Source organism: Notamacropus eugenii, chromosome 1 (assembly GCF_028372415.1).
Source record: "Notamacropus eugenii isolate mMacEug1 chromosome 1, mMacEug1.pri_v2, whole genome shotgun sequence".
Classification (NCBI taxonomy): Eukaryota; Metazoa; Chordata; class Mammalia; order Diprotodontia; family Macropodidae; genus Notamacropus; species Notamacropus eugenii.
Window position 1 is genome coordinate 87,553,333 of NC_092872.1, and position 17,241 is coordinate 87,570,573.

A 17,241-nucleotide genomic window follows, 5' to 3' on the forward strand; every position below is an offset into this window, starting at 1 on the left:
CATTTAAAATACAAACATCAAAAAACCAGCAGAGAAATCTGGAAAAATACATGAGAAAAAAAAAGGGTTCAAAAATAATTAAGGCATTTGCACTACCTTGTTAATAGATACACTTAAAAATTTTTAAATGTTTTTTTCTTTGTGAAATTGAAATTTCTTGATCACTAAATTCAGAAAAAAAACACTGAGTTCCAGGTGTCAATTTTGTGAGCTGTTAATTTGACAAGATTTGGCAATTAAATTATTATAAAGGTGAAGAAGAGTAAGGAATCAGTGGGAATGCTGATATTCTGAACCTGTGAGTAAATGGAAGGAGGGTAAATTAAGAGCTATCTTAGGCACTTAGGATTTTTTTGAGAAGCATATTCTTTAACCTAGATGCACTACAATAAAAGCCTATTTTTATAGACTGTGTCAGGACATGGAATGTGTTGCTAATTAGCTGATGTGTCAACAAAAATATTCAACAAAAAGAATCCTAATTCTAAATGAACTTGTAGGCTTTTACTATTTATAGTATATTTTAAAAGTTATCTTTAATAAAATAAAAAAACAGCCTGTTTCTTCTGAATTTTGTATTAACATGCTTAATGATCCGTGTATGTACTATTGTTTTGAATCCTTTTTTCACTCTGTAGCAAATTACATAAAATTTCAACAAATTCAAGTAATACTTACTAAGCACTTACTATTTATAAGGCACTGTGCCAAGTGGTTGGAATCCAGGGAGAGAAATTATACAGCCCTGTTCCCTTGGAGTTAATATTTTTACAAGAAGGATGCAACATTTACACAAATAAGTTAAAGTATATAAAAAATAAATCAGCAAGAGGGATGTGAAAAGCTTTTATCTAAGCAGTGGGACCCGACAAGTGCTTTGAACAAAGGAAGGATTCTATGAGTGAAAGTGACGAAGGTGGGCACTGCAGACACAGGGGACAAGACATTCAAAGGCACAGCACATCTGATAGCTAATGGTCTTTTAACAATGGCATATTTCAAGAATCCATACACTGTGGCATGCTGCAATACGCTATCCATGGTGCTAGATTACTTTCAACTTTTGACACTAAAACGTGTAGACATTAATTCTTCCTTCGACCCTGGGTCAACAACAACCCTATGTGAGGGTCATCATCTCAGAGACTGAGTATTTTTGTAGCTCTGACTGGTCCCTATTGCTTTCAAAAAGACTGTACTAATTTAAAATTTTGCCATCAGTCTGTTTCTCCAGTCCTGTTGGCACCGAATTTTGTATGTTAAGTGGTAGCATCTAGATTTTTTTTCCATTTCAGTTATTATTGGAATGACATAGTTATTATTTGTAAATCCACTTTTACCACTTAATTTAATGGGAATAAAATGTGTACAGATTCCTTATTGAATACAAATGCCAAACTTGTATCAAAATTGTTGATGGTGAAATTTTCATATTTTTTCACTTTTAAATAGGACGACTTTCTGTTGTGCACATATAAAACTAGCATATTTTTTCTGAAATTTTTTTCATTTTGTTTAAGATTTTCAGTATTTAAAAATTCAGATCGCTGAGGATTCACAGTAAGTTTGCATTAAATGGTGTCAAGTTTCTCTTCTATTATGTTTGTGATAGCTTAGAAGATATGTGAGAGCAGACCTGATGAAATGAGGCTAATTCCTTTAATCTCTTCCAACACACATTTTGAAAATAAACATGGAATATAATAAACAAAGAAACAGCTGCTTGAACCCTAGGCACATTACCCTATTTTGATTCATTTCTATGCCTCACTATTCCATTGAGGAGGAAAACCAGTGTGGGTCAGGCTTCTAAACTGGAAAGTGATCAATGTATCATCATTTACAGGCTTAAATCAATTTTAGAGAAAATTTCCAGTTGTGAGTGCAAGAATTAGATTTCTTCCTACTTACCCAAATGACTTCGTGAGCTTTTTTGTTCCTACTGGTTTGTCACTGTGTTGTAGTTCATAGAAAACTCTTTGTAATGCTAAAGGAACACTTTTGGATGAGTCATCACCTTCTGTTGGCATCATGTATACAGCCTAAAAAGAATCGTTAATTGAAAGTTATAACATACATTACTTTTGCACTTGTTCTTGCTATGAGAAATTTTCTGTCTTAAATATAAATATATATTTTCTTCATTTACCTGTAATTGAGGCTTCTCAAAAAAGTTATATGGGTTAACCTAAGGTTTTAAAAGATAAAACCCTAAGGCTCACCTTGATAAAAGCAAATTTCACATCTTAAAACGATATAACCTAATTCACTTTCAGATCACGACAAAGCAAACTTGGTTGGCTCCTACTATTATAAGGTAATTAGCAGGTAAACAACCGTATATCAACATGAGAACATTTGAATCCAGAACATGTTGGAATCTACTCCAACTATTAATAGCTAAGGCTGCACAGCAAAATGAATTTAGTAATGACAAACACCACTAATAAGAGTTTACTTATGTGCTTATTAATACACTTTTACATTAAGACAGGAGAATTTCTTCCTCCAACTTAAACTTTTAAATAAAATGTTTAAACACATTAATATGAAATATAAAAGGTTGATGAACATAGTTTATTTCTAAAATAGAAATCTGAGAGAGATCAATTAGCTGTATTTTAAGCATCTGTGTGATTAATAAGAACAATGAGTGAATAAAAGTCAATTTTATGTTAAAAATGTAAAAAAATTAGTCTACTAAAAAGGATTTTCCTGAGTATTCTTCTAAGTGAAAAGGAACAAGACAAAAGAAAATAGAAGGAGAAATAGGATACACTTTTACCTTGCGTAGTTGATTTGTGAAAAATAAAGTTTGTAACAAACTGTTCATGTAACAAGTTGCTCCCTGGTTCTTTAAACCAACATATCCCGTATGCTTCTTGGAATCCCACCTAAAAACAGTTTAAAGTTAAGGGTAAATTGTACAAGCTACGTATGTATGTACCTGTGTATGTACATATGTAGGTATGTGTTTTAACTATTTACTCTATATTAACTGTCACAAAACTCACAAAAGCTACCTACTGCATAGGATGATGGTAAGAAGACTGATTTGTCCATGTTAAAATGATAGAAGCCCAAGTAATTATAAGCCATGAAATTTACTGTTGAACCACGTAACAGAGCGCTGTATTAATGAAATCAAGGACAAAGGTTTACAGTGAGCTGGCTGGCTTTGGCACTTCATAATTAAGACAAAATCCTATTGTAACAAATCCAACAGCAAAGTGTACCAGAGATCTGGCTTCATTATCATGAATATCTGAGTTAAGTCCTGCCTCTAACACGTACAATACTGGAGAAACAGTCTAACCAAAACCTCCCCTTGATAAAATTTTACAGTTGCTGATCTGCATTGGTAGGGGTGGATGTACAATCTACAGATACCACATTCTCTAATACTGAAGAAATGAAATTAAAACAGAATTGAGTGCTAAAAGTGAAGAAGAGTGTTTTGAATACAGAATCAAAGCAGACAGCTTCCTGTCACAAAGGAACAGAATCCATGAACAGAGGACAGGTATGGAAGGTCAATCAAAAGAAAGACTGGTTTAAAAATAAAATGCATCACTAAACTTATTTTTTTCCTTTAAAAGTCAACTAAAGATGACTTTGAGGAAATAAAAAGTAATTTTTACTTGACAGCCAGAACTAAAGATTCTTATGTAATTTCCTTTTTCCATTAAGATGACGCAAATATGACGGGGTATTAAAATGTTAATAATTCAGTACTTTGCATTATTATGAGGCAGAGAAACCAAACAGGTTTATTTTAAAGAAATTTAATTTAAAGAAAGGATTCTTGAACTTTTTGTATCATGAAACCTTTTGGCAGCTTGGCGAACCAATGAACTTCCTTCTCAAGATGATAATACAAACTATGTAATATGATAAAGGAAACCAATTGCATTGAAAGTTATTGAAACATTTAAAAACAAAAGTTCGCAGACTTCAGTTTAAAACTGTTTTTCAAAGCTCTCCTGGGATGCGGATGAGCACCCTTGGCCTGTGAATGCAGGGAAACAGGATGTCTTTGCATGCTCAACAGGGCTACAGAGTAGGTATGTGTTTGAGCGACTGAAGATTTTCAAACTAACTGGTGATTATTGTTTGCCATACTATCATTTTGGGTTAACCAAACAGTTTTCATTTGTGGGGCAATTAAATCATATAAGGGTTGGAGAAAAGATTTAAACACTGCCTGGTCAGGTTTTTTTTTTAATTTAAATTTTTGTTGTTAGTTTTTTATGGTATAAAAATCAGTTATCTTCATAAGCCTTCTTTGGTAATTACTTAGCTTGAAATATGAAAATAAGGAGCTCAGAGAAAAGCTCTCCTCATTATACTCATAAACTAATAATAACTTTCCAAATAACTACCAAAAGTGGTAGGTAATATGCTTAATTTGATTCATGATCTCATAAATATGGGCAATCTCTATAATGCATATGAACAGATTCACATCTTCATATTCTGTAGGAGTAATGTCCTACAAAAAGGAGGCATTATGCTGTAGAAATTATGCTAAGCTTGAAGTCTGCTGAGCCTTGAATTTAATCTCACCTTTAATATTTAATAGCTGTGTAACCATGGGAAAGTATCACATCCATTTCTAGTTTTACTTTTCTCAACTAAGACTACTTGACAAGGCAATAAGGATCTTGGTGACCAAATTAAAGTACTTGTAAAATAACTATGCAAACTTTAGAGCCCTATATACATCGTTCCTCCTATCATTGTGCAAGTTCTCCTATATATCTTCCATGGAGGATTTACTGAACACACTGACGTCCATCTAGGTCATTTAACAATGATTTAACACTCTCAGCATAGTAATTAGTCTATCTGCTTTGCTAGATGGACAACCCAATCAAACATTTCTTGAAAACCTTCTGTACTACTTCCTTTATGTATGTCACTGTTGGTAATATTCCACAATCTACTAACATGAATCTTTCTTCTGTCTTTTGGGCCACAAACCACTTCTGATTCTTTTAAAGAACTAGGTAATTTCCCAAATGTAATCCAGCCTATCTTTCTCCTATCTAATTATGGGCAGTGTCTTCCCAAGATAAATGTATTAATGGACTGTCCATCCAACTGCATGCCATAGTCAGAGGATAGACAGAGGCAGTCTTCATTCATGTAAATTTTCCTTTGAGTGATTTATTATCTTATTGAGGAAATATTCTACGACTCCATAGTCTCAGTACAATGTCATCCATAAATAAAAAGGATTAGGAGAATCTCATCATCAAAAGGCTATGCCTGTTCCATTTTGATGCTGGATAGGATACCTATCAGCCAAGCATATAGACCTGTTGTTTTAAATTTCATTTGATACTGATAATTACAAGAACACTGAAAAACTTATTGCTCTCATATCTACTGGGGGATTTTCTATGATTTTAACATATGTGTGAGACACATGCCACTGGAAGAAAGCCTTTGGGGGCATGTTTTGCTGTTATGGGCTTGTATGTGTAAAAGAGGAAAGATAGAGGAAAGACTTATCTATGCTTTAACTTTAAGAACATGGTCTACTATTATATATCATGCTATATATAAGATTTACTTATTTTTTGGTAGATCTGTGTTTAAGTTAAAAATACTTATGAGTACAAATTGCAATTCACTCATGCTTTCTCATTCTGTATAACTTATCGTATATGGGAGCCTATTTATTTACATAAGGTTCTCAATATGATTCATATTGAGATCAATATGAATCAATCAGTACATATGATTCTCAAATCAGTAAATAAATGGCTATCTTCCTTTGAAGCTAAAATGTGGTGTGGAACTCTGAGGTAGAATTCCTGAAGGTTATGCATACACGGAAGATACAATATAGGAACAATACCAAAATAAAAAGTCATCAAGTATAGACTTTGCAATGGACTTTAAGTCTGTCATACAAGCAATGGGCTAGCTAAATCTGGAGGACAGCCTTAATGCCAAATTAATGTTATAGATACTAATTTTTCAGTCACTCTAACGCGAAAAGATGTTCTGTTGAGTCTCAAAAGGATCTACACACCAATGAAGCCAACAACCCCTACAACTAGGGTAGTAAAGAGCATTAGAAACATGGCTTCTGCTCAATGTGCTGATGACATTGACTAAAAGATATTTTCTTGAAGACAAAACTAAAAAGAAAAACTTACGCAACTCCATGGGGAGCATCTGCCTGTACATAGACTTCAAAAGTAACCTTGTCATCTTCTATAAATCCTTTTTCAGGATCAGTAACTTCCTACAAAATAGAAAAAAGATTGTTGAATCTGTAAAAGGCACAACCAGCTCATATTTACTCAATTCTATTGTTAAAATTTATTTATGGCAAGAATAGGAGATATGAAGTATATAAATTCTTTCCAAAAGGACAATAGCAATACTACTGACACGTAAGATTCTTGTAAGTAAGCATTGTTTAATACCTGTTTGACCAGTTAGTAGCACCCTCCACCCCCATCACACCTTTGTGAAGCTTCTCAGCACTCCTGCTTTTGGTTTTAATTTTTGTAACATTTCAATGTGCAGTGCACCAAGCAAGGCATAAAAGACCTGCTAGATTTTGAAAGAATCCAGGAATATATACACACTACCAACAATTTAATTTAGTTCCTTAAAATGTTTAGTTTAGAAACAGTGATAACAATACAAAAGGTTCAAGTATCTATAGTACTATAAACTGCAAGTGCTAATAATGATGAATGAGTCATAATTTCAGCTGTTTTTTCCCCCCTGTTGTGGATATTAGCTACTCTTTTGTCTTTCCCTACAGTACAACTGGGCACAACTTTATTTAAAAGTTCCCTTGGTAAACTGGCAAAACATGCAATATCGGTAAGCAATTTTTGCCCACATACTTAACATTGATGCTGAAATCCAGAGTAATTTTATGAACAGGAATCATACAGCATTTAGTGAAATAAGCAATATAAAATCCAACTGTAATATATGCTAAGCACATTGTTAACTTACGCTCCATGCCATGAAATTGGAAAATCCCCAATCATTTTCTTTATGAAAGAATAAGTGACTGATACGGCGGCTGAATGATTTTTCATCATCTTTGTAATTTATTATCTTCAGCACAGCTTGTGCATGACAAGACCATGACCTGTTTTTAAAAAGCATATGAATATATGAAAGGCTCAGTTGATAAACTAATATATTTAAGACACCAACAAAGTGCCTTAAGACCTTACTTAGTATATTTAACAAACAAATTAATCAATTTTAAAAACTGGTTAAAAGGCAGCAAAAGCTTTAAGTTCTATTCTTTAAATTTTCTTTAGTGAGAAACTGGTTGTACCAAAAAAGTTACAATTTAAGTGTTATGAATCAGAATTTACAAAATATTAAATATTTTTTCATAAAAGAACAGTATCTGCTATGCCTGTTGTTGCTTTTTTTAAAAACTGAACCTGTGATTTCATTGGTGTAGGAGTTCCTGGTGAGAAAACCCTCAAACCAATGCAAATCAGCAACTATTTTGCCAACTTAGAAAGCTGCTTGGGGCACTGAGGTTGAGAACTTTCCTGAGGTAACAAAACCAGAATATGTCAGAAGGGAAACTTGAATCCAATGGGGCACTCTTTTACAACATCATTTTGACTCTCTAAAAATTACTCCTTTAGGAAAAAATTTACAAGTTCATTTACAACAGCGTAAATATTAGTTGTTGTTCTTTAAACAACATGAGGAAGGAAATAATGTTTTCAAATGGCAATGACCAAAATATTCTAATAAAGATACTGATTTTAGGTGTTTGTGTAGCTAAATATCAAAGGGCTGAAGTCAGTTAGCAAACTTTACTCTTGCATTTTCCCTTGTTATTGAGTAATAAAAAGGAATGAGGAGGAATAGGGGTAAATAGGATCAATAATTACAATGAACATGTAGATTACATGCTTCAGGTTTGCAAAGGAAACAGAATAGTGGAAACCTTTATGACTACTAAAATGCTGACCAATCCATGCTCACTCAGCTGATATGACAGAATTCGAAAATGGAATTCAGGTCCTTGGGAGTGGCTTTCTGACTCCAAGTTTTACAAAACAATTCCTTTTTATTAAGGGGATTTGTTCTGTGAAGTTTTGGGGCCCCATGTGAAAATCTAGAGGGTCACATGTCAGGACACAGGTTTTCCACTCCTGGACTAGATCTCTAAGGCCCCTTTTTGCTCTAAGTCCTATGATCTTCTGTAAGGAATCATATAACTTTTAGATATGCTATTTTATAAGCTCACAATATGTGAACCATAGATTTTATTTTCAACACAAAAGGGGATGGGGAAGACACACAAACATCAAAGGCCACACAAAGACTCCGTAGTATGTGCTATAAAAGGCCCAGGTTTGGCAATGAGAAGAAATAAGTTCTAGCCCCAGGTCCATCACTTAACTAGTTGGATGACCTTAACGCAAGTTGTTTAATCTCTCTGGATTTTTCTTGCTCATAAACAAGAAATTTCATCAAGATGATTTCTGAAGTACCTTTCAGCTTTTCTTTGAATCTACCTTCTTAAAAATGTAGATATTTTTATTTTTTAAAAAAATCAGCATAAAAGACAAGCCAGCAATTGTCAAATCATGAAGTCGTTTCCTCTCAGAAGATAAAGTGAATATAATAATGCTAATGATATCTAGCAACCTAACTATAGACCTATGACAGAATGACCCTAACTTCCCGGGCTAGCAGGGGCTAGAAATAGTAGGACTATAGCAACTGTCTCTATGAGAGGCATTTTATTGGGTTATGAACTGAGGATATAATATAATTAGGGTTCAACTTCATAAGAATACAAAAATATAGTAACTGGAAGGAGTAAAAAGAAATTACTTTAACATTTTCCAAAGGGAAAAAAATGTCCCTGTTATTAAATGTATCAAATTTGTTTAATGAAAATTTAACATTGCTATTTGTGGGTTTATATTGTCATCATATGAAGTATCTTACGTGGAGTCAGATTCAGCATTGCATTGGAGAAAGAATCCTACACTTTTTTGGTGTGGTCTGTCTGGATAAAATCGGGGCATCACCATGATCTTCCATGGAAGATTCCGTACAAAACATGGAGGACTAAGAACTGATTCACTCAGCCTGCTGAAACGTTCAACTGTAAACTGAAAGGTTGCTTCTGAACGCCAGCTGGTATCTGTAAGAAAAATGACCAGGAAATCAGAACATATATGAATATTAAAAGCTGAAAATATTCCTCAACCATACAGATGTAATTCCAGACAATAAAATGCCAGAAATACAAAACCATCCTAATTGCTGGAAATCCACGGGCCAATCCTTTAATGATTAACATGAAGCACCACGATCGTGAGCATCAATCAAGTCCCAACCATTATAAAATAGATTAGTAAATGTGTACTCTAAACATATTAGAAAATGTGTATTCATGAAACCTGAAAATGAAAACAAGTGAGAGTGGAAATTGAAGGGATGACAGAAAATATCTGTATGTTTTCCAGTGAGTAACCAACTTCAAGAATTAATTGCTCCTTATTGAATTCAATCACCCAAATGGTTGAGAATATCTATTCAGTGAAATGGGAAAAAATACTAAATTTCTACTGTTTCTTAATTCACTGGCAGTCCAGAGGAGCCAGGGGTAGAACAAGAAAAAAAGACAATCTTGAAAATTATAATTGAAAATATTTCTAAAAGCAAAATCAAAGATTTTGAAAATGGGACCCTTATGTAAAGGCCCAGGAAGCTGGAGGAAAAGCTAAGATGGACACATCAACTGTTTTCTGGTTTGTAAGGGGATGCAAAAGATGTACTACAGAATGAGTGCTTGTCTTCCAGCTAGTTAAAAAGATTAATCACCTTTAGGTAAAGAAGTACAAGTTTTTGGGTTTGTTTGTTTTTTTTTTTTAAATAACCAGCAACAGCAACATACAGCCAAGCAACTGACATTACTGTACATGAAGGAAAGAAAAAAACTGACTTTAGAGTTAAAGGTACTACTGGTTTTTTTTTGCACGTGTGTACACACATATTTTTGGCATTCAGGATTCCACTTCTTTCACATTTGGTTAAGAAGTACTAAACTTGAAAATTCCTGACCAGGTTGCTAGATGAAGGCACATACACAACACTGCCAGAATTATTCTGGAAAAAACATAAAGGTTTTTTTTTGTTTGTTTGATTCTGGATATATAATTCATCTTTCTAAATAAAAAATTTGTTGTATCATAAAATCTAAAAGTGCCCTCTGATTTTCTCTTGTGCCTACGATAATTCATTTTAAAAAATTTATCTAAAGTCAAGTCTTTTCTTTTCTTTTGCATTAGACTGTTAGAAGATGGTAGAAATGTAGGATTTCTTGGGGAATGTCTTTTAGTGCTCCCTTAAAGAAAGCCTTGGCCTTAAGGACTGAATTTTAAAAATTCTAGCACTGTTATATATAGCACTGTTATCTCAAACATATTCAAGTATTTTCTCATTAAGAGTTAAAGTCAATGTTTCATACACAGGACAAAGAGTCTCTGATTCTGATTTCAAGTTAGCATCTATTATTTGCGTCATGAGTTAATTTTTTTATTTAGGCAATCACCAAAAAAAGTAAAATATACAATTATCTTGCATTTTTGCATAGGTAAAATGTTTTCTCATTTAATTTTTTCCTTAGGGATATTCTAATTTGTGTGCACAGGGGTAGAAAATAGCCTACTATATCATAGCACCTATTGGCACACCCTTATTATTATTATTCCAGATGGCATTGAAATATTTCAATAACAATTTGGACAAATATCTTAATAGAATCACTACTGAGTATGCTAAAAATGGATCTGCGTCTGTTTAGTTTCAAATCAACTTTGATGGTCAAGACGAGACACAGTAAAAAATAAACTTTGTAAAAATCTCACTCAACCTACTTTAAAATTAGAATGTATTACTTTCCTCAGGTACAGCAACTAAAATCTCTGAAATGCAAAACGAAACCTATGGAACAGTACAGGCAGAGAAGCACCTAGACTGAAATATTTTAGCTCTTCGTGTCTAGTATCCCAGAGTCAGGCAATGATACAATATAGCAACTTATGAACTGTTAGAAGAAGTGCTCAGGGTGGACCATAAGGAAATCAACTGGGAGCATAAGTGATTTCCCAATAACTGGCTATTTTTAAAGCTATAGAAGCTTAAAGTTTGCTAGCACTTGAATTTGACCTTGAGAAAACATGTCCATCAGTTCTCGCAAAGGGTAGTGAATATTCTTTGCCATAAATAAACATAACTACTAAAAGGACACCTAATTTTGTAATAACATTTCTTTCCCCTCAAAAGTTATTCAAGAAAAGTTGAGAAGGAAAGATATTTCTTCTTGGAATTTTTCCCTGGACAGATACAAACGATTTCCAAAAAAGCGCAACTATTAAGTTGGAACAAGTCTTAGCACACCTATTGTTTTTTTAGAGATAAAAAGCCTGCTATAAGGGTGAGAACTATTCACGTTAATAGGAATCATCCACAAAGCGCTGGCACTGTCACCATACATGACAACAGAATGTTACTCATAGGACTTTGCAAAACTGATACAATGGTAAATTAATCATAGAGGTAAATGCTAATCAGAGCTAAGGAACATTCTCATATCTGCTCTTAAACATTATCCACAGCTCTTATAACTTAGAACTGAAATTCAATGTACCCCCCCCTTCAGAAAGAGTAGCATTCAAATTTAAGTTCACAACAGAAATAACAATATACTGTTTCTATTGCTTTGTACATACTAGGTGCTCTATAAATATGGCTGAATAATGAACTTGTTTTCTAGGCATGGTTACGATTTTCAATAGGAAATAGTAGCACTATCCCCAAATTATCATTATTTATCTTACTGATTAAGTACTGATTGAGTTTGTGTTTTAAACAGTGTATTTTTAAAAATTATAAGCTATGGAAAGGGGCATTTAATACCTATTGCTAAAAAGCATAAAATTATTTAAACAGCAGATTCAAGTCAAAGCATGCTTCTAACGTCTATGTTCTATTTTCACAACTCAGCCTACAATGTAGCACTTTGATGGTGCCACACAAATTGTATGATTGTTTAAACCTCTACTAATGAGTCTTTTCACATCCAAATGTTCCTTAGTTGGTTGGTTGGTTGGTTGTTGTCCTTCAATCTCTAAGAGGACCAATATGACATCATTATGTTAGAGTCGAGTTACAATGTGTCCAACTGCTTCATCACAGCTCAGAAAGCTCTACCACAGGTCAGGCACAAATAGTGCCCAACATTTGGGGTGAATTCTCTAAATTTGTGCATCTCACGTTCCTTTTGGGAGAAATTCTCCTAAACATAACTTGCCAGAAATAAAGACTCTAGTGGATAAAATATATTTTTGTCACTCAAAAATATTTATGATTACAGACCTATGATACAATTTAAAAATGAAATGGTGAAGATTAAGATTTGTGGTAGAATCTGCTGCCCCAATTACTCCTTCAGCACAGTCTGCATAGATGAAATATGGAAAAGCTAAAAATGTTAGATTACTACCTACATTCATGTATGATTTTAATCGTCTTTACTGAAGGATTAACTCCAATAGTTTTCAACTTAAATAAAAAATCATACTGACCATAGGACATTGCAAAATAAAGGCAGCACCTCTAAAATGAGATCTTAATAGAAATAAAAATTAATTTTATTTTGTGTATATATATATATATACACACATATATACATACATATACATAAATATACACATACATATAAATATATATGAATATATATTTTTTAAAAGAGCTTTTTAACTTTATTTTAACTAAATATGCATGTTTCAGCCACCCACAAAAAATAGAACCCTAAGCAAATTAAACAGAACCCAGTAAAGTGAGTAAATTTAAAAAGGTAAACAAATGGGGACATTAGTCTATTTTGTGCCCTTAGATCCAAAATGTATCTGGGTAAAAAAAATCTTTTCAATAATATATCTGAAAGAGGATTTATTTGTCTTGAGACCTCAAGGGATCTCATTACATCTCCTAAGGTGGATAGCTGTTTATTTCTTAATTTAATCAAACCTTGATTTTCCTCCTTGCAACTTCTTGTTCTACTCTCTTAATTCTTTCAAAATGATCTTCATATGGCATCTGATCTTAACTGTACTAGCTGCCCCATCTGGATACTCTCCCAAACTATCCTAAATGCAGCATGACAATAACTGAACACAATACAATTAAGTTCTGACCAGAGAAGAATACTGGAGAATGGGTTATTTTCACCTTATTCCTAGAAACAATTCTATCTATAATTGAATAGTCAATTCACTGACCTCCAAGTTTGGAAAAACCTTTCATCTTTTTCATCTAATTGTGCCACCTGTCTAATAATTATGAAACTCAAGTATAGGACTTTATTGCTAAATTTTATCTGGTGTCCCACATATATACCACTTTTAAAAAATGCATGTTAAACACTATCTCACTTGATTCCCACAACAGCCTTAGTATAATAGTAAAATTGTCTGCTCAAGGGCAGCTCCTTGATCAGTTTTAAATCAAAAACCCCAGAGTACCTATAATCTAACACACATCCTACATCCATGTATTTTTCCTATACCTGACACTGAGCTCCATAGTCTTAGCAGTTGTGCGTAATGTCTATACAGTATTCTAATAAGAGAAAGAGGAACAAGAGTGTCCCATCACTACATCAAGCATAAAGGGGGTATCCCAGGATCTATTCCCACGCTCATTTCCCCTACCAGCTATAGCCACAGCCTGAGGAATGAAGAAGGGAAAGAAGAATAAGTCAAAGAATAAGAAGTCTGTCTCACTTTGGAGCACCTGGGTCCTAAGGTTGTTTATAAAAACCCTGAGAGTGAGTCTTCTTTTCCAACTGCTTTTGTATAGACAGAAGCCTTTGTGGCTCTAAGAATAAGACTTACCAAACATATTCAGGTTTCAAGAAAAAAAAAAGCATATATTTGGACCAAAATATTAACTCCTTAGATAATAAAAGGCTAAACATCTTACTTAAATTTCAGAGACTCTCACTGATGTTTTTGCCTAAAAGTATACATTTATACCTGTACTATAGCATGTAAATAGTCTACCTTTCCTTTTCCTTTTTAACTATCAAATGAAAGGATTGTTTTCCTGTGTCAAATAGTGAGATCTTTTTTATCAGATTACTGCCATATGCAATCCAATAAGCCTTTTTTTAACACATTATGATCATGTGTAACACATGTACCCAATATAAATCCAAAATAACCAGGGAAGGAAATTTCAGATTTCTATCACTTTTGTAAATCATCTTCACCTATGGGAACCAGATGGATAATTATTATGTAATTGACATTGAATTTTTAAAAATTGAAAAGCATGTAATTTTATTTGCACACTCATTTGAAGTTTACAATAATTCATCAAGAATGCAGCCTATCTCACACTTGGACTATTCCAACAACCTGGTTGCCAAGTTTCTTTCCTAATCCAAATCTAGCCTCCATTCAGCTATCAAAGTGATCTTCCTGAAGGACAGGTCACCCTGTCATCCTCCTATTAAACTCAAAATGGTACCATATTACCTATAGGATAAAACAGTATGCTGCCTGCCCCCATTCCTGGAATTACCTCCCTCTGCCTCCTGGAATCTTTCATTCACGTCTCAGATAAAAAAACACCCTACCTTCTGCTAAAAGCTTTTCCTGATTCCTATTAATGCTATGTTCCTTTCTCCAATTTATCTGGTATATATCTTATTTGTGCACAGTGGTTAGCATGTTGCCTCCCCATTAGATTGTGAGCTCCTTGTGGGTAGGATATGTTTTTTGCCTCTTCACATCCCCAGAGCTTTTCATAGTAACTACCACATTGTAGGCACTTAAGAAATGCTTACTGACTTGACTATGTCCATTTCCTCCCTACTATTTAAGCATTTATATAGTTCTTTAAGGTTTACAAAATCATTTTATCCTCACAGTCAACCCTGGAAGTATATGCTGTTATTACTGCCATCCTCTAGATAAGGAAGCTGAGGTAGAAAAGTTATCTATAGTACCATCTACTTCTTGTTGCTTCCAAAACAAATGCTCACTTTTTTCTCCACTAATTTTATGAAAATCTGATTAGTCTTTCTATTCCAACTCTTTTAAATAGAATCAACAAGAAAATTATTTTGGTCTGACACCAAAAACACTACAATGTGTGCACACTAACAGAATTCTTGGTACGCTATAGGTATAACTTAATTACAACCTCTTCTAAACAAAAAAGGATTTAAAAAGACGTGAGGATAACTGTAAAATATGAAGATAAAAGAATAAAGTATTTCTCTTTACTTTGCACTGGGTGGTGCAGAACCATTCTTTTTCCTCCTTACCTAAATCTTTACCTTCTCTCATTGCTACATTTAAAGTTCATTTTGTAGTGTCATTTTCTTCCTAACATAAAGCCAGGTTTGAACTACTTACAATGACCTGTTCAAAAAGACCACTGCTAAGTCCTGGTAAATGGTTCACAGAGATAATCCTTTTTCAATTTGAAATAAATTCTGTACAATTCTCTTTATCTGATACGTAATCCTACATAAGTTTGTACCCCAACCCCCTTCTAGTGATAATCTCTATTAAAAACCTTCTTAAATTTATGTTTTATACACTAAAGATAAAAGAAATAGGCTCAGCTATAAGTAACTTTTTTAAAATTTCAAAGAATCTCTTAATGTTACAACTGGAAGAGATCACCCCAAACTCCACAGCTGTCATGCTATCAAGTTATTATCTTACAATTCCTGTCTCTCATCACCTCATCTCCAAGATTCCTAACACCTAAAACCACCCATCTTAAACAGCACACAAAAAGATCTTTGATTCAAAACACTTCATTGCCAACTGAGGACGGGAGTGTCGTGTCAGCTCTGTTTTATCTCTGGCTCCTAAAGAACAGCAGTGTAATTCCTAACAATTCATTCACCTTTATCAAAATTCCATTACACACTAGAAATGCTCTTTGGATTGTCTAAGTTAGAAATAAAGGTATTCTACTAGTGTTGTTTTCTCCCTAACTCTAGCTCTATAAAACTATTAGCATACAATCACTCTAAAATACAACAAACTAGAGTGGAGTGCTCTCTCTTTGCTCCTGGCACCTATACCTTCTTAATGAACACTGGTTAATTTAGACCAGCTTCCTGGACGCCTTTTGTAAAAAGTCTTTTGGCATTTCTGGTGATTGAAAGAAAAACACCAAAAATCCAACAAAAGAACCATACCCACACAATTGTCCTTTTCTACACAGGGTTGCAAGTGCACTCCACAGGTAATAAAGCAGCGGGATTTAGACCACGCCTTTTTACCTTCCTTAGATATTGCCTCAGCCAGCTGACAGGGGATAAACCGCACTGTGAGAGAACTCTCAACTACTGCTGCAGTTTCTCATGAAGGCTGAACTTTTGGCAGGAGGTCTGAAACAGTAGTCCTTCTGGTGATGCAGCCCGTGACTGATGGTTTCTTTCAACTGCCCCGTTATTCCCCTGGGAAGGACACAACCCTCATGAGGATTGATGGACTTGTTTTTGACAGAACATGGTTTCATATTACACTGCAAGATTCCAGGGACTGCACAAAATTATTACTGGCTGGTATCTTTTTGGCTTGGTGGGGGTTTTTTTTGTCTTTTCCTTTTTTATTTTAAATTAACCGGTCACAGTTAGCCAAACTCACAAAAGTTTTGTTTTGTTTTTTATGAAAGGAGAAAAAGTGAAAGAGGAAAGTGGTATTCAAATGATATGAATTCATTACATTTGTTCTGACATTAAATTCTGCCACTGATATTACTGAACTAATTTGCTTCAAAAACTTATTGCTGTATAACCATGTATGATCTAGGAAGGAAACCTGGCCTTTCTATCTGGACATAGTGTGTAAAAATGGAGACCATCTAAAATTTTCTACCTATAAGCTTCTATGATAACAGGGAAAGTAGTGACTAAGCACCTATATGCTAAAGTGTTACAAACATAATGGAAAAACCAAGCAAGCTCAAGAGATCTAGAAACTGGCATTCTATTCGAAAAGGAGAGTAATAGTCTGTGCTTCACATTTTGAGCCCACATTCTGGCTGTTATGAGAGGATGGAAAGCTGCAGGCGTGAATATAAACTAAGCTACTATAAACCTTTGGTTTTAAATATTCCCAAACTACTAAAAGGAAAAAAGTCAACTCAAACACACTCAACATAGACTCTATAAACTAT

At 33.9% G+C, this 17,241-nt stretch overlaps 1 protein-coding gene across 4 annotated transcripts in view; it reads right to left on the reverse strand.

Moving 5' to 3' along the window:
• Window positions 1-17,241, reverse strand: part of USP7 (ubiquitin specific peptidase 7) — a 90,069-nt gene that overhangs the window by 25,801 nt on the left and 47,027 nt on the right. For all 4 annotated transcript variants that reach the window (XM_072608811.1, XM_072608790.1, XM_072608798.1 and 1 more), the window contains exons 3-7: window positions 8,971-9,169; window positions 6,991-7,129; window positions 6,171-6,259; window positions 2,786-2,894; window positions 1,912-2,042 (exon numbers count right to left, since the gene is read on the reverse strand). In XM_072608811.1, the coding sequence (XP_072464912.1) occupies window positions 1,912-2,042; window positions 2,786-2,894; window positions 6,171-6,259; window positions 6,991-7,129; window positions 8,971-9,169 (667 nt within the window). The remainder of the gene's footprint in view (window positions 1-1,911; window positions 2,043-2,785; window positions 2,895-6,170; window positions 6,260-6,990; window positions 7,130-8,970; window positions 9,170-17,241) is intronic.